This window comes from Lissotriton helveticus, chromosome 6 (genome assembly GCF_964261635.1).
Source record: "Lissotriton helveticus chromosome 6, aLisHel1.1, whole genome shotgun sequence".
NCBI classification, from domain to species: domain Eukaryota; kingdom Metazoa; phylum Chordata; class Amphibia; order Caudata; family Salamandridae; genus Lissotriton; species Lissotriton helveticus.
The window spans coordinates 1,901,300,129-1,901,318,351 of NC_136067.1; the positions used below are offsets into that span (position 1 = coordinate 1,901,300,129).

The following is an 18,223-nucleotide window of genomic DNA, read 5'->3' on the forward strand; positions in this document are numbered from 1 at the left end:
ATAAAACATTGTTGACATATTTGTGACATATATACATGGTTTCCAATATTTTGTAACGTTGACCATCGTAAATGATAAGTGATGAGCACGTCGTCTTTATAAAAAAACAAGCACTAAGGGATGGTTTGCTTTAGTTTTTGTCGATGGGGTTTCGACTCCTTATGTAATGAGGAGTCTCTTCAGGACCTAATGATGTAGGGACATCTAAAATGAAGGAAAAGAGACTGTAAGTGTGTGGCCTTAATGGTGCCAACGTTACTTGAGAGGGATCACATGGGGGCGCCTGTACCTGAGGCGAAGGTAGTCTATCAGTGTGATGAACGTGCACCCCAAGGAAGTGAAAGTGTGAAAAATACTCACATGGGACCCAGCCAGGCACTGCACATGTGAAAAAGGAGTTGGATTAGGAAAAATCCAATCGTGTTTAATAATCAGCACATGAATATACGTGAGAGAGTCCTTCCGTGGAAGAACTTACCCCAATGCGAGGGGAGGGAGTCTGACAGCGGGGCTGGTAACAGTTCTTGATGTGAGTAATGTGCAGTGACACGAGGATCAGTGTATACTTGTCTGGTCTCTGAGAAAGAGTGGTAACAATGAATGTTGTGTGGTGCCCAATCGTTAATCTACATGGTGCATTCAACCAAGGAAAAGTCCTTACCAGGGATGTATCTGTTCAATGCGAGCAGGGAGAGTGGAATCGCACTACCCTGCGGAATGCAGAATTATGTAGAGTCAAACACGTGTGTCTTCAATAGTAGATCAGCGAAGTGCTGGTTCCTTGTGAGTAGGGTCTCCCTTGTTTCTTGTTCTCAACAGTGTAGGTACTAGTCACGCCAGGTCATGACACTAGGATAGGATAGGATATGGTTTTATAGAGCGATCAAATGCCGAAGCGTCTCGGCGCTGAGAGGTGAGATAGAGGATTTGGACAGCTATGACTAAGTTTTAAGAAGGTGGAAACAGCCGTGTTTTTAGTGCCTTCCTGAAATGAAGCCTGCTGGACATTAATCTCAAGGAAATCGGCAGCTGGTTCCAGAGTTTGGCTGCACGGTGAGACAGACTTCTACCTCCCCATCTGCCTTTGCGAATCCTAGGAGTGGAAATGAAACCGCATCCGTGGATCTACGGTTTCTGGTGGGGGAATACCAGGAGAAAAGATTCCGAAAGTCGGCAGGCCCTCTGCCGAACAGTGTCTTATGAATAAGGCACAGGGTTTGAACTCCGACCTTTGCTGGATCGGGAGCCAGTGCAGTGACCTAATAGCAGCAGCAGTAGGGTGTCCTTTAGGAATGTTTAGCAGTAACCGAGCAGCAGCGTTTTGTATAGATTGTAGTTTTAGCCTCTGGGCTTTATCAATGCCTATATATAGCGCATTGCAGTAATCGAGCCGCGAGAGGATGAGGGCAACTACCACAGATTTCCTAAGATCCTGCGGGATAAAAGGGAATATCTTCCTGAGAAGCTTCAATTTGAAGAAACAGGAAGAGGTCCCGCTATTGACTGGACCGAAAAGTTAACCTCATCGCTGCTTGAGAGTTTCCCCTGCTGTGCTGGACTGCAATAAAAACGGGTGTGGTCATGACGAGCTCAGCTCGTCATAAGCACACGAGCACTGTGCTGAATGACGAGCTGAGCTAGTCATGAGTATGGAAGGGGTTAAGCTGGTCATCAGAAATTACCCTAAGGTTCTTGACTTTATTGGATGGAACCGGACATTGACCTGCCTCTGCCGGCCTCTATGTAGAGTTCCATAAAGACGGTCCGCTGCCAAATTCCATCACCTCGGTTTTATCGGTATTGATCTTAAGATAGTTACGACTCATCCAGCTCATGATATGGGTCATGCAGGCATGGAATTTGACAATAGTGGCCTCATACTGTGTGGATACGGAGATGACAATCTGTGAGTCGTCACCATAAGAAATTAACTAGAAACCATACTCTTTTATAAGTGCAGCAAGTGAAGCAACATATACATTGAACAGTGTGGTTGATAGTGCAGACCCCTGCGGCACACAACAGGTTATGCAAAAAGCTTCGGATTGCATATTATCCCAATGTGTGACTTGCTGCCTAGAGGCAAGGAAGGAAGAGAGTAGGGACAGAGCCAGTTCCCCAATCCCCGTGGCCCTCAGACGCCTTACTAACACCGTGTGACTCACGGTGTCAAATGCAGCCGAGAGGTCTAAAAGAATGAGGATGGCTCTGCCCCCTCCATCCACCTGTCTGTGAATTTCCTCCGTTGCCATGGTCAGGGCGGTCTCGGTCGAGTGACATGACCATAAGCCATGCTGGCTGGAATCTTACGGGCCTCAGCATCAGCCCTCCTGCACATCAATTGGAGATCATAGAAATGTTAACCCTAGAGGTTTACATAACATAACAGTTTTTAGGCATTACCAGCTCTCTAAATAGTTCATCCTAAGTGTTAGTTCCATAGGAGCTGCACAGACTGAACTGCTGAAGAAGAGCATGCCCTGCATGGTAGACTGGAACTTGGCATGTCAAGAGAGCTTAGAGGCTCCCCAAGAAACCCTCTGTCAACCTCCTGTGCTTGCCAATTGGGGAGGACCTTTATTGTCCAGACAGACGCATTAGATGTGGGCAAGAGGGCAGTCCTTAGCCAGCCGCAGATGACAGGATGCACTGGACATTTACATTACTGTCCTGCAAGCTGCTGCCCAAGGACAGAAATTGTCACAGGCTGAAATGAAATGCCTTGTGCTGGTGTGCCCTTGAAGAGGCTGCAGCCCTATGGCACAGTCTTTTTGGCACAGACTGTCCACAACCCACTGACCTGGCTAAACACATTGGGGGACACAAGTGGAAAGCTACTCAAGTGGTAATCTTTATTGCAAGGGGCTTTATTTTCTGTGAACTGTGCAATTTGGAATGCTCATGTTTCTCTCCTGTATGTGTGGAATGCGTATAGAGCTGGAAAATAAGGTGTGTGTTTGTGTTGTTTTTTTGACAGTGAGAGCCAGCGGTAAAACGCTTGTGTAGATTATGTTTGAGTGAAAAGATGTCTGAGTTTTTTTTAGGCTGTTCTGTGGACCCGACAAGGTCTCCGTTTTAGGTCCATTTCCACTAAGATAACTAGAGTTGGGTTTAGAAGTATAGATACATTCTTCCAGAAACATGCTGTTTATTTTACGATGGCGGATTTTTACTCCCTGACCCAATTTAAGGAATACTCTTCCTGAAGGTCAGGTACCCGGGCAGCTCAAGGGAGCGTTGTGCAGTGGAGACGTCCATCCATCGCTCAGGGAGTCTGCGTCACAGCTAGATACATACTGCAGTTTGGAATGTTGTGGTACTGCTGCAGCGCGAGCACAGACATGGACCACTACTGACGGAGGAAAAGAGGCGATGCGTGCTTGACCTGCATTTTAATGAGCAGGGACATTGCGGGGACAAATAATGCAAGTCCTCCTGCGGTGGGAGCCAGTCTCAAGGCACAGTAACTGCTGCAAGGAGCAGCGGGAGCGAGTAGGACGGTCAGAAGGAAGGGTGATAGGTGCAAACGAGGATGAATGAGCTGCTGCAGATGCTGTAATACTGCAATAAAGGGTGGGAGCTGTTGACTGGCTGGAATTTGTCGGAGCTTCTGGTGATGCAGACACTTCTACAAGGGTGGACCGCCCTCTGGAAGGACGACTCCTTCCCTCCGCCTTCTGCCATGGATCTTGTCTCTTTAAACCGGCCGCCTGCGCATTCCTCGATAATCTAAAAATAGTTCTCAATGGATAGGGACAATAAACTCGCTACACTCGCTGTGCGCATGTGCGGCAGGGCCCACTAGCGCGCTTCAGCTGAAAGACGTCACTACCATAGTGAAGCCCACCGTTCGAGCGCAGCCCACAGAAGAATAGAACAAGGAAGTGAAGTGCATGGAGGATGCAGCCAGCTTGGCATACTATACGGCAAAGCTGAAATACTAGAAGATATACCAGAAAAATGTGCATTTTCAATTGTATGTTCAAATCGCAAACTCTACACTAAATTAGTAACAGACATATTTAAATATATAATAAAAATCCAGTATTTTTTAATCCGTCGAATTTTATTAATATGTGATACGACATTCATAACGTAACATAATGTACTGTTCTTTTCTCTGTTTTTTTTTTATAAACAACACTTTGACAACATTCGCGGACACTACGTTGTAAGGCGGCCGGTGTTTTTTACTTCACATCGTGCCTCGTGTATTGAGATATCGGATGAGTTACTCGGCTACAGGAGGCCGGGTTGGCTGTGCGCAGCCGCATAATCCACTAGATGATTGGATGGCGCGCTCGAGGCAGCTCGCCAGCAGACTGGCTGAACCTGAACCTGACGCCAGCCATCGGCAAAGTCTTCTATCAGCCAGACCTGGCACGGGCCATTCATGAATTTGATGACGTCAATGAGGAGGGGGGCGTGCTCTCCTGCGGGCCACGCCCCATACTTTATAAAAGCCTCTGTTGGCGGTGTTCGTATAAGAGTGAGTTAGTCTGGCAGAGCGGGTAGTTCTTGGAGAGCAGCTGCAGAGCGGCTCCCTTGTGTAAGCGTGCCTCAAACCCAGTGTTCTGCTGCAGCCCGCCCCTGGCGCGTCATTACTATAACCAGGACTGTGTGCCTTCTTCCCGGACTTCATGTCTGTATTTTACCCTATTCACTGGTGAGTAGCGCAGCCTCTTTTACTCACGGGACACTTTGAATGTCTGCGCAGTTTCTTTGAGCAGTGCGAGGGCAGCTTGGGTCAAGGATGCTTTGCTAAGGGTTCTCATACAGTGGGTTCCCATTCCTCGGGGAGAAAACAACTTAGTTGATTTTGTTTTACATTTATATTGCAAATTGTGCCCCAGTACCGATTTCCTTATTATTTTTTTTTAATTTTTTTTTGCAAATTGTGCTTCAGTACCTATTTCCCTACCATGTTAGATCTTTCCAATGGCTAAGAAGGGTGACATTTCGTGCCATGCATGCATAGCACCACCATTGTGATTGCAGTAGTGTACGTGTCAGCACGTTGAACGTACTCTTTAAAGTCCAGCCTGCGCCTATCGGTTTGTTGCGCTCTTCGGTTTTAGGGAATGGTTGTTTCCTTTTGGTCGAGCAGTGTTCTCTGTAGGGTCTGCGCGGGTGCACGTGCTGTGTGTGCAATGCCTATTCTCAGGTGCATTGTGGTGCCCTGGGTATCAGTTGTCTCCAAGACTGTCGGTGTTGGTTCTGCCCGTCGGGGGCCACGAGCTGCCTTCAGACTCGTGGTTCTTTGGTTCGGTGTCATTGCTGCATTGTCCCTGCACGTCCCATCCTCCCTAACCCGCACGATTGTCGTCACAACACTCCGTGCCTTTGTTAGCCTCGAGGCACAGCACAAGGCGCCTGGATTAGAACCCGATTGGCACACACTGCGTTAAATAGTGAGAAAGTTGTAAGTGGTGGTGAATTGTGCGGTTTTCTGGTGTGAAAAACCGCACCACCCGCGGACTCAATGCTCAGCATTGTCTACGGTGTGAGGTGAGACCTAGCGCTTCAAGCCGTTGCGAGAAGTCCACGAGGCGGTAGTTAACTAGTGGTGCAGTTAACTAGTGGTGCAGGTAACTCGTGTGATGTACATGGCCATACGACACCGGGGCTGTCTGTGGCCATGCCGACGTTTTCACTTGGTTGCGATATAGCGCGCGGGCCATAATTGTGGCAGAGCAACGATCTAGTCATAGAGCAAAAACAGAATGCGACACTTGGTGGGTGGTCTTATAATTCGACCCCCTTGATGCGCACTGACGGTATAGCGCTTCATGTGGTTGTGATACCGTAGGCACCGTGGTGGCTGATGTCCTTCCTACCGCATTTAGTAATGTGGTAGGAAAGATTCTAGTGTGCTGTTGGAGTCTGCGAGTAACGTAACCTGGACATGGGTTCATTTAACGTAGTAAACCACTGGAGCTACAAAGACGACGTGCTTAGCCCACTCGTTAAACTAAAAGAATTGTGATTCTAGGAAGCAAAACACATTGTTCCTGCAAAGAAGACCCTTCCACCATCCTATTGCTTAAAAGTACCCCCGAACAAGTGTCATGCATATTCTATGTCTTGCGCTTAGTGGTTTGTTCTGGTGACGACTAATTGCTGACAGTGTTTTTTCCCCGTGCGTTGTCACCTCTAGCAGGTGTCTTGTCTCTATAGTGTGCACTGCGAGTATCTGCGCCCGTGATGCCTGCAGTACGCACTTGGATGCGCAAGGGGGCGCCAGACTCCGCTTAGTGGATGTCGAGTAGGGCTAGCCAACCCCCCCCCCGCAAATCTAAGACTCCGTGCAAAGTTTTTTTGTTAACTTTTTCGTTATTGTATTAGAGAGCTTTTATATCACACTGCCACCGTATATCTGCAGGTAGCATGTTGCCACGTTTAATGGTATTAGTTTAAAGACTATGGCAGGCATGGTGGGTTGGCTTTGCTTGGGCTTATCAATGTCGTCGTCGTGGATCAGCGGTACCCTATTTTCCTTAATATGGCACCACTGTCTCGTGTCACCTGTCTTCGCTCTCCGGGCGCTTCGTACTCAACACCTTTTCCATTTGTACCCAATTCGCGCCAGCTGAGCCGCAAACAAGACTACCTACTTTGTGCTGGATTGCTACTTTTTCAGCAGGAGTGTTTATGTTGGGCCCCGACCCCAGTGCACCCTTAGCTCTGGTGGGCGCAGAAGGGATGTGTCCTACGATTTGGATAACCGCAACACCCCATCACCCTCCCCGGCATCTTTGTCGATTTTGGGTTTATTTTTGCGAAGGGGACAGCATGTACATGTTTTTCTAACAGCCCGTCTCCCCCGGTGCTCCGAACGCGTCGGCTATTTCAAATTCTTTCCCCGGGTTGCTAGCCACGTCAAAGTTTGATTAAATGCGGGTGCTGAGAAGCCGCGCACTAAGGCTGCAGCACACCTTGGTAACACCCGCCAGCTGTGCATTTTGCTGCATTGAGCTTATGGATACGTCACGGTGTGCACTTTTGGCAATTGTAGCTTGTTTTTTTCATGGCGCCCCGTTTCTAAGCGCTCTAAGTAACGGGCGTTACAGCTGCCATGGACCAAAATGGTAATCGAGAAAAATGGTCCTGTTCCCTGGTTTGGTGGTAGACTGCTATATTTGTGGAGCTCCTGTGAGCCCCGGTGCCACTGCACGCTATGCACTAGTTATGGGTATGCCCCTTGTTAATGGCCCTCATTTGTATTATACTTTGTCTTGGGTGACTAGAGATGGACTATATACTGCACGATACACAGCACACTGTGCAACAAACAGGCTTGGGGCTGCAGGCACACATGGTCTCTTTATCGCCGCCTTGCAGGTGTGTGCGGCGGTAAGGGCCCAATTAGCCCAGATTATTGTTGCCTTCCTCTGGGGTCCATGGCACCCTGGCTAGGCTGCTGTGCCAGCCCCGCACGGGTTACCTGCTCGATGCCCAGCCAGGCCCTTCGTTACACAACATTAGCGCGGCGCGCGGGCTCTGAACGTCGGGCCCGCCGGGATTAAGAGCTTCTCAATGGCTCACTTATTCACGCAATTACTGCCGTCTGCGCGCGGGGGCCGGGGCCAGACTGCGGCCGTCCTCTCCACGGGTCACCTTTAACGGGCGCGTGCCGTCCTCGGGCCACCTTTTACAGGCGCGTGCTGTAGGGCAAGTGAGTCCTTGGCGCAGTCGGGAGGGGGGCCAGATATGCTGTAAAGCTGGCTGCGGGCATGGCAAAGCGCACTGCTGGCAAGCTTGGGTCTGCAAAGGCGGCTGTGTTGAACGCGCACTGCTTTCCAGCTGCATGTGTCTATTTCGACCAAGTGTGCACGTGGACTCCTCCGGCCCCCACTGCACATACTCCTGGATCAGTCCTTTTTGGCCCGCGGATGGAAAAGGGTTGATCACGTCCTTCCCGGAGGTCCCTAGGATGTTTAAAGTAAGGAAGGGATATTGTAACCCCATTTAGAACACCATCATGAAAGTACCTCCTTCATGGGTATTATACTGCTTTGCCAGCGCCTCGAGGCACTACATCTCGGGAGTCTCATACCGGGTGCCCACTGCGAAAAGGAAGGTCTTTAGACCCCCTGTGATACTGTTCTTAATGATCGTGGCTCTCCTGGGTCCCTGTTGGACAAGTACAACGGAAGTGCATCCGGAGCACCTGTGCACGGCAGGACTGTGGTACGCCTCATCACACCTGGATTTGCACCCCAGCTTTTACACGGATCATCCATTTACTGCCATGGCGTTATATCCTTGTTCCAAAAGAACAGACCAGTGCAGAGCGGCCATGTTGAAACCAGAATCATCTGTCCTCAGAATGCAGCGCATCAAGGCAGCACAAACTATTCTGTTTTTGGTTTTCTACTCCACAAGAGCAACCAGGGGTATCTTCAGAAGAGCTGGGCTCTGAAGACTGTACTTGGAATTTCATTCACATGGACTTTGACCGGGATGGGATTTAATCTACCTGGATTCGTTATGAATTTACACCTGGGGCCACAGGCTTTATTAACATAGTTCTTACAGGTGATGCGTTTGTCTTGAGGATACATTCTCAGCCCTGATTAACATGCCTCCAATCTACCCCTGGGTCACATTCCTTTTGGACGAATTACTCTGGCTGGTCTATTGGGACCAGGTTCTCTGCTAGCTCCAGTTCAATGTTGGCTACGTCTGTCCAAGGGCTTGAGTGCTGCGTTTTACCTCTGCATCTGTCGTTTAGAGCACCTCAGATTTGGCCATCATGTGCAGGTTCCTTCCAGTGGCTTGTGCTGATGGAGCAATATTTGGTTCTTGGATGAGACCTGCCTAGGATACGTCAACGTGATTCAGAAAAGGGGGTGGTGATGAACAGTGTCTGAATTAAGCAGACCACTCTTACCCAGTCCAAAGATCAGGGCTTGATCCATCACCGTTATTTAGGTCACTGCCCCATCCCAGCTCAGAACCTGGCTATATGCAAATTAGTCTGTCCCTGGCCCAGTGCATCATGGGAACAGGGCAGACCAAACTACCAAGCCAATTCTTTACCAGAAAGGAGACAAGCTTCCGGGGACCGGTTTCTTCCATTCCAGGCGTCGTCGGCCCGGCTTGCTTGAATCCTGATGGAGCAGTGAGCAAGGGACTCATGTCTGAGTATACCCTTCCACGCTTATGGTGGACAAAATGATTCAGAAAAGGGGGTGGTGATGAACAGTGTCTGAATTAAGCAGACCACTCTTACCCAGTCCAAAGATCAGGCACTCTGTTCATCACCACCCCCTTTTCTGAATCATTTTGTCCACCATATGCGTGGAAGGGTATACTCAGATGTGAGTCCCTTGCTCATTGCACCATCAGGATTCAAGCAAGCCGGGCCGACGACGCCTGAAATGGCAGAAACGGGTCCCCGGAAGCTTGTTTCCTTCCCAGTATAAGAATTGGTTTGGTAGTTTGGTTTGCCCTGTTCCCATCATGCACTGGGACAGGAACAGACTAATTTGCATATAGCCAAGTTCTGAGCTGGGATGGGGCAGTGAGCTAAAAAACGGTGATGGATCAAGCCCTGATCTTTGGACTGGGTAAGAGTGGTCTGCTTAATTCAGGCACTCTGTTCATCACCACCCCCTTTTCTGAATCATTAGGATACGTCAACGTAGCATTGAGACGCCTGCTGTCCATTTGATGTGGAATCTCTTCATTGAATAGTTACTGTGGTGTATTTCAACTTGTGTATATATATTGGTCCAGAGACTTGCATGAAGGATCTCAGTCCCAGGCCACTTGAGTAAAGCAGCATGAGGCTCGATTTTCCACCCCCATCTTGACCCTACCAGTGCTCTATTCAAAATGTTCATAATTCAGGCAAACATTACTGGGGATTTCAGTCCTGTTGTCTTATGGCAGACAGGAGTTTATTTTGGGACTGATCTACTTTCAACTCTTTCCTAGGAATAACTCTGATCGAGAACTGATCAGGCACGTCCGAGGGGTGAGGGGCGATGTAGATTCCCCAGGGTAGAGGTCCAATTTCAGCTAACTTTTGCCCGAAGCATTTGTCTGTAGTTTTCATGCATGGTGTGCCTAATTTCTGTAGTGCTTAGCAGCGTGGTGTTCAGTAGTAGCATTGCTTAGAGGTATGCAGACGCTATCCTGTATCAGAATTAACATCTGGTTTTAGTGTGTATGAGCGCCCCGCTGAAGGTGTGTTTCTTTGCCCCATGCAGCCCTGATTACCTACGATCAGCTGAAATGACTGAGGTGATCATGAACTCCCCACAGATGGATGAGATGGGCCTCAGCCCCCGCAAGGACTCCTATCAGGTGAGTTGTCATCAACATCGAATATATATCTTCACCCAGATTGTTTGGATGCTTGGCACAGAGAATAAATGCCTACACTATTGGGACAAGATTGAAATTTGCAAACATGGGTCGCTTGGGCATATCTCTGGTCTCTTGGAGCCTTGCATTAATCTGGTTGCATTTTTATGCCCAAGTTGTGGGGTATGCTGTATCTTCATGAACTCGGGGGCACCTTTCTATGGGTAGTGGCAGGTAATGTAAACAGACTAGAGTTTTGTTTGTTGAAATGTTCTCCCACTTTTGAGCCAGCGCCATGCTTAGTCGTCCAGTTTGCATTTTTTCTAAGAGGCCAAATGAAAGGGCAGTCGTGGGTGCCAAGGAAGGACTACGCCAATGACTAACCATGTATTCACAAGCTGGATCTTTCCACATAAGTTCTAAAACATGCCAGGCAATACTGTTAAGCAAAGCGATATGTAGGATAATCCCCATCTGGACTGAAGGCCCCTCCTCTCAATCTTTCTTGCAAACAACCCAAATTGTCTGAAATGATCTTGGATTTTTTTTAACATTGATCTGGTGATGGCATGCTGCTGTGTCCTCTTGGGTATCTGCTCTGGCCTCCTTGGAATGCTGTTTCCTCTAATGCTCCTGGTTCCCAGATGGACTGAATAAATGTGCAACATTGGTTGATTCTCTGGGTTAGGATGTTTTGTGTTATATTTTCTTTCATAGATTATTAAGACAAAGTGTTTTTAGCTAATGGGGTCCCTTCTCGTGTTGCAGCCTAGTTACAAGTGTTGGTTTTGAGCTACCTTTCTTCATCACCTTATCCTCCTTATACAGTTAACAATTTTCTTTAATGCAGTCAACCTTTTAGTAGGACTTAAATTGGTGATGGACCTATGGGAAGGGGTGCACCTTCTACGGAGATGTGGATTTTTATGTTTGGGGAATCATTGCATAAAGAATACCAGGCAAAGACCTAGGTCACTTGGACGTTGGCATGTGCTGGTTGTCCATTCGCCACATTTCACATCCGATCAGGTCCATACCTTAGTTAAATGAACTGAGTAGCAGATGTTAGAATTGCTTCTGGTCATTGTTTCAGATTTTCCAGAGTATTATTGGTGCCTTTGCCATTCCTTCGTATAGCATTCCTTGAGCACTCTATAGCATGTTCTCGACCTATGGTGCCCACCTTCATGTCATTGGGGTGCTTTTTCTAGTCGTGAACTTTCATGTGACCGCCTAATTCATAGTGGGTGCTGTTCTCTTGCTCTGCTTCCCTTAGACAAATTTTTCCAATTTACCTGGAAACAATGATTTGTGGTGGAAAAGTTTAGAGCTGGAGGTAGTGCCTAACCTGGTGTGAGGTGGCCGCCCGAACCAAGCATGCTGTGAAATCTACGCTGTACCACAAAGCATTGAGATTCAATGAAGCCCAGCCTCAGTTTGTGCAGTCTTACATCAAGAAAGGGGGTGGTAATACCTAAATGTTTTTGGGTACTAGAGTTGGTAGTCCGAGTGTGAGGGAATAACTAGCAGTAACATTGCCGCTGCACCCGTTCCTCGGGTTTACTGACTTATGGCAAATCTCTGCCATTACTTGTTGCTTGTTGCTGGTGGGTTCCTAGATGTGTGGTTTGCAGGCAGTGTTATTGGAAAGACTCAGTGACTCTATCAAACTCGATTTTTGTACATCTCCAGTAACTGTATTTTAGCACTTCTTCTTGGCCTCATGGTGTGGTGTCCAAACATGAGTACCGGTACCAGTTCCTAAACTGTTACAGAATTTTGGATTCCAAAAAGCCACCACTTCTTGGGGAAATGTTTCTGAACAAAATCGAACAGGAATGTGAGCCTTTGCGTGCACAAACAGAGGAAAGTGTCGGCGTGAGTTGCTGAATAAAACTACTTGTCAGTCAGTGGTTAGAGCCCAGCCAGCCCTTATGGAATGTGTAGAGGAGGGAGTCTGTTTTCTGTTTTCATGAGGTGATTGGGGCTTGCGTTCAGCACTGGTTCCAGACCTTAGTTTCTGGTTCTGGACTTCTCAAAAGATTGGTACATCTCGGTGGGGATGGGGGGGGGGGGGGGCTTTGTTGGATTCAGTGGGTCTAACGCATGGCATTGATTCCTGAAAGGAAATGCTGTTTGCATTCATGTTGTCATCCGGGCACCTGTGAGTAGACTGAACATGTTCACGATAACATTTGCAGCAGTGTTAGGGTGTGATGGAGGTGTGTGTGTGTGTGGGGGGGGGGGGGTTGGCTTAGAGGATTGGCGAGGTGTGTATGTAGTCGAACACCAATATAAGTACATAGTGCATACCATATACTCATCAATAAAGCAGGAATCCTCTGAACCAGAGTAGGCTGAAGGGGAGATTTGTATTCAGTGTTTGCCTTATTAGCATGTGGCACTTGTTTGCTCCTGATCAAAGCTGCGCGCTTCATAAAGCGCTGTCGACGCCTGGCAGAGGGAGGCGTGACGCGTTCCGGCACAGCTCGGGGCGTGGTGTAAAGTGGGCTGGAGTGATGTCACTGGTTGATACTTGTTTAAACTATTTGTACATTATGTCTAAGGCTCCTCTGGCACTTCACCGTTCTACAGAAACCTTCAACCTACTGTGTAGAACTAGTTGAAAGACGACCTTTTACCTTCTGGTCTACGACCACATGCTGATGCTGCCCGATTTCACCTAGCGCCTAGAGCGGTCATCTTAACCTCTAGGTGCTTTAGAAGGCTAGCTATACAACTGGATGGAAAGCAGCGTGGCCTTCCACGCAGACTCGTTATGGAAGATCAGTTTGACCGTTCACCTCCATGCTTAAATTAAGTACGAGGGGCTCGGGGCGCGCCGCCGGTCTTTATATAGCATAGGAAAATGTTTGCACAACCAGGATTGGGTAACGTCTGGGCTCGGGTGACCGGCCGCTCTCGCGGGTCGGACCATCGCGGTGGGAGGGACCACCGCGGTGTGCACGCGCCTCCACGGCGAGCCCCGGATAGGCTGCAGGGAGCTGCTGGCATGTACCGCACGTGTTCAGTCACTGGAGGCGAGGTCTTTAGGCGCTATGTACAAAGGACGCTTTTTGACCTGCGACTTACACTAATGCAAATGAGTGAGTTGAATCAGTTTTCGAAAGTTACTAAATATGTTGCAAGTGGTAAGTGAGCGCATTACCTACATGGGCACTCTAAAGTTCTCTTCTGCTTCATTTGTGCCTGTACACCATGCATGTGGCCAGGGAAAGTTTACAAATGTGGCGTACACCCTCCAGGCGTGCAACACCCATTGGCCTCAAAGGGCTTCATCCCCCCCCCCCCCTACCCCCCACGGAATGTTACACAATGGCAAAACATTCACCCCCAGTCACAGATCTTGGTTTAATCCATCATTATTTTGCTCACCAAGCCACCCCAGTTCAGACATGGCCATATGCAAGATCAGTCTTGACCCTGTGCCTCATGGGAACAGTCCAGCCCGAACTACCAAGCCATGTCTTCTCTGGACCGGAATTCAGCATCCTAGGATCGGTTTCTGGCTATCAGCCTGGATCGCTTGACTCCAGTGGCATAGTGAGCATGGGACCCACGTCTGGGCATACCTTTCCCACATGGGGCACAGGGTCAAGACTGATTTGCATATGGCTGGGTTCAAACTGGAATGGCATGGTGAGCAAAAAAACAATGGATTTAGGGCCAGATCTCTGTACTGGGGTGAATGTATGACATTGTTCTGCATTCTGTCCAACTGTTTTCGCATCAGAAATTGTTCTCACAGCTAATTTGGTATTCCATCTTTAGTCTCCTCTTGAGGAAGGAAAAGCTTGCTGGGAATGGAATACTTTGCGAACATGGTACCTCCAAATGTATCTGCAATCTGGGTGTGATTTAGAACCATTCTTATTGGGTGATGGCAGCCATATGGAATTGCTGTGAGCAGCCTAGGTCCCCATTGACAGTATTTCGTGTATAAGGAGCTGTCTGAACACGTGGGGTTGTGTTCAGGTAGGGACACCTGTTGCTAGATTTTCCTTGCGCAGTGGATAGTGGCAGTATTTGACACAGATTCTCTCCACAGGCTAGGGTTGGACAGGCCTTTTATTCCAACAGGTGTTTCCTGGCTGGCTGAAGCCCCCGGACGCCTACTTTGGAAGCCCAGGGCCACCCCTTGTTCTGTTACTTTCCTCTGCACCAGGGAGTTGAGTGCAGCTGCACGTGGTGGTTTCAGGAGAGAGGGAAGGGGTGGTAGAGACAGCGATCAGAGGGAGGAGAGTCGGAGGTGTAGCTTGATCAGTCACATGGGTGGGGGGAGTGGGGGGGGGGGGGGAAGAGCTTCAGATTTTGCAAAAATCACACCGGCATACAATGTTAAAACACATAATACGACAAGCAGGGAGCATGTCAGGGACTCGAGGAGTAGTGGAGAGGAATGCAGATTGTAAGAAGCCCTAATATATTATTTTGTAAAACAAACCTTTTTGAAGACTTTCAGAGGTAGAGGGGGTGCTTTTTTCTGTGAATGTTAAAAATAAGTTAACTTTGAAAGACTGTTCACCATACCAGACTGAAAGCATCTGTACCCCAACTAGTCAGAAAATCCCTCTCCTAAAGCTCCGACCCTATAGATTAGAAAAGGATCCATCATCCAGACGATGACAGGAAAGGGAATTGGCTTAAGCCTGGTATTAAGTGACCGGGGTTGGTTTGAGTATTTTTACAGGGCTGCTTGTGGTTGCTAGGCCCGGCCCTGCCACAGGCTTTCGAAGATTTCGCCGGTTTCATTTTCTGTTTTTGTTTCGCCCTCCTGTATCCGCCGGATGGCGAACTAGATTAAACGCTACGTGCATCGTTTGGAACCTCGAGCGCCCGAGCCTTGTTTTCCAGTCATGACCTCATTTACCCTTTCTGCTAATTAGATTTGATGGCGTTGTTGATCACACCAGCCGATAACATGGCCGCCTTCCAGTGTGCAGCTTCCCTTAAATCGCATTCACAAACCTAGTTACGCCATTTTATGTGAAAAGGGTGTTATTAATTGCGGTGCCTTTGTTACACTGATTGCAGGAGCGTGCGTAGTCTATTTTTTTGTTTGGTCCCTTTGTTTTTCTTCCGACTGCCGGGTAAGTGATTGGCATATTGCAAGTGTGCAATTGGACCTTCTGTGATGGTGCTGTCTGTCTTCATTAGCAATAATTACTATGCTGCGTGCAGCAGGTAGCTTTCATCTGTCTGGTGTCTGGTTGCCCCATTTGCATTGCTAAGCTGCCTCCCAGACTATCTCCTTGCTGTGCTGACAGGGGGCCGTGCTGCCCGGGAGTGTGATGGAGAGGGTGCGCAGGGGGCCTCTCTGGGGTCACTAACATTTTCCGCTCCTGCTGCCAAATCCCCTTTCACTGGAAGTCGGGTTTCGGTCATCTGGCTTGTGGACGAATACAGATCATACCGAAGTCGGTGGTTTTCGAGCTGGTATTGCCTTTCAGTTCACCCAGGTGAAATGTGAGCATTCGTTTTCCATCCTGCAGGCTCGGCATGAACTGGGCAATGCTTATTAGCGCATTCTTTGACATGCTGAGTGGCACAGCCATCCGCATTTCTTGGGAGGCAGGTCCAATACAGGCCTTAGCTGCTGCCCTGACAGTAGAGGGGGCATTGGAGAGTTGGTGCATTCATTTGTTATAGCACTACTGGCCTTGGAGACATAATTGAGCAGTATAGCCTTGGTATACAGGCAATAATAGTTGTTAATCACTCGCCCCACAATTGTGGGCTTGAGTGGCAGATTGGTGTGGTGCTGTACCTGAACTCACTAGGGCAGTAGTCACTGGAATGATGGGGGATCTGGCAGCCATAGAATGCTTTTGAGGTGGGGCCATACAAGTAGTTGTCTGCACGGGAAGCGGTTAGATTGGCTGGTAAGCTACCAACATGCCGCTTAGGATGATAACTGTTCCCCTCTTCTGCTCTTGCCTGCAGTTTAAGATGGTGTTGGTGTGTTGGTGTAGTACTGGTGTGCTGCTGCTGGTGTTTTTGTGTTCTTTCCTTCAATCTGGCTATGCATCTGGTCTTCACTAAATACTCTAATTATTGGCAGCTGCACATAATTGCGTTTTTTGTTGTTTGCCAACCCTATTCACAACCTGCTCATGGGCAATGGATCTGGGGTTACGGATCAGCTTGGAACCCCTTTAGATCTAGGTGAGTCTGCTACATAGAGTCCACTTAAACCCCAACATGTTTTGGCAAAAATAAGGTAGCTGAATTAAATTGGAGGTCTAAAGGCTGTATTCTGAACTGAAATGGACATCTCGAAGTAAAAACGCTGAACTGTGATGGAAAAGGGGAGACTAGGCATTCAAAATATTGATTCCTAAGCATTACACAATCTACTTGTTGGTTAGTCCTCTGTAACCTTTCTTGTATATTAAGCTTTTTCACATCTTTCAGAGAACAGTCCTTCTTTCTAGATGTAAAATGAAGTTTCATACCAAGAAGTAAACCATGCATCTGAAGTACGTTGTCTGTACGAAAACTCTTGTGAGTTCATCGTGCAGGCAATTGTGACCACATGCCATTGTGGTATCCACTGGTTTGGCTGGTACAATATTGAACCAGTCTTCCTCAGGACTCACAACAGATGAGTAACCATCACATCACATCACAGACTAGGCATCTAACCCTTGGGTAGGAGTATTAATTAGTCTGTAGAGCACATAGATTTATAATCCAGGATCTGCACTCTTAAACACAATGTAGATCTGGTCCACTGAGTAGGAGCCTGCACTGCATCTATTCTTCCAGTCATCTTGGCACACTCTGATGCGCTGAGTGGCACGTCTGTTCGCATAGCTTGGGATGCAGGACCTATACAGGCCTCAGTTGCTGTGCTTTTTATTTTATATAGCACAAACTAGACCTGAGACATCGGATATCGGAGTGCTTTACATTAGCACCAGTTTAGTTGCAGAAGGACACATTCATTTTTGTTAGGCACGGGGAGATTAAGTGATTTGCCAACAATCACAGGATGTTGAGCGTCGTTGCTGAGACTTAACCCTGTTCCCCAGCTTCGAGGTCGACCGCCCTTTCCCTTGGGCTACATCCTAACCCCTTACAGTGCACAATTGACTTGAGGGGCAGGGGATACTGGCAGAGCCGGAGCCGGCACAAACATTTGCTTTTATTTCTGACCCTTGGATTCAATAATTGAGCAGGATTGCCAGGACATACAGCCAACAATGGCTGTTAATGAATCTGGCCACAATTGTGGACCTGAGTGGCAGGCTACTGGGAGGGGGTGGGTGGTGGTATTGTAACTCCGCTTTCTAGGGCAGTGGACACTGGAATGGCTGGGATCTGGCAGTCCTGGGTTGCTTCCTGAGTGGGGCTGTGTCAGTAGTTACTTCCTACAAAGGAAGCATTAAGATTAGCAGATACAAACATACCACTCTTAGCAGATGGGTAATTTCGCCTTTGGTCTATTGATGTTGTTGAGGGTTAACTTGTCTCTTTGAAGCCGCTGTAAGTATATGATTCACTGCATATCCCTCATGTAATAGCAGTGGGGTCAAAGCTGTACCATGTGAGACTATATGTAGTTCATGTAAAGAACGGTCTTTTGTTTGAGCAATGTTAATACAAACAAAAATAAATAAACACTCCATTTGCTTCTATCAAAGAAAGATGTGAAGCTTCAGCAAATTCTTTTGCAGTTGGCCTTAAGAAAAAAATACCAGAAGACTCACCTCGAAGTAGTAATTTATTGTGAATTCAAAGGAACATCTTGGTCAGACTCGTTGCCTTCCACTGGTATGAAAGCTACTCTGATCTTTACAAGGCATCTGAACATCCTACTCCCAACAGACAGGAGCATGCTTAGTAAAGTAGACCTTCCATCAACAGATACTTGTAGCTATAGTGG

The 18,223-nt window shown here is 48.0% G+C and overlaps 1 protein-coding gene across 1 annotated transcript in view; it reads left to right on the top strand.

Moving 5' to 3' along the window:
- The first annotated feature begins 4,483 nt into the window (after positions 1-4,483).
- LBH (LBH regulator of Wnt signaling pathway) overlaps positions 4,484-18,223 on the top strand; it is a 33,794-nt gene continuing 20,054 nt past the window's right edge. Inside the window, exons 1-2 of the mRNA XM_078649856.1 lie at positions 4,484-4,666; positions 10,218-10,314. Coding sequence (XP_078505982.1) covers positions 4,641-4,666; positions 10,218-10,314 — 123 coding nt within the window. The 5' untranslated portion in view covers positions 4,484-4,640. The remainder of the gene's footprint in view (positions 4,667-10,217; positions 10,315-18,223) is intronic.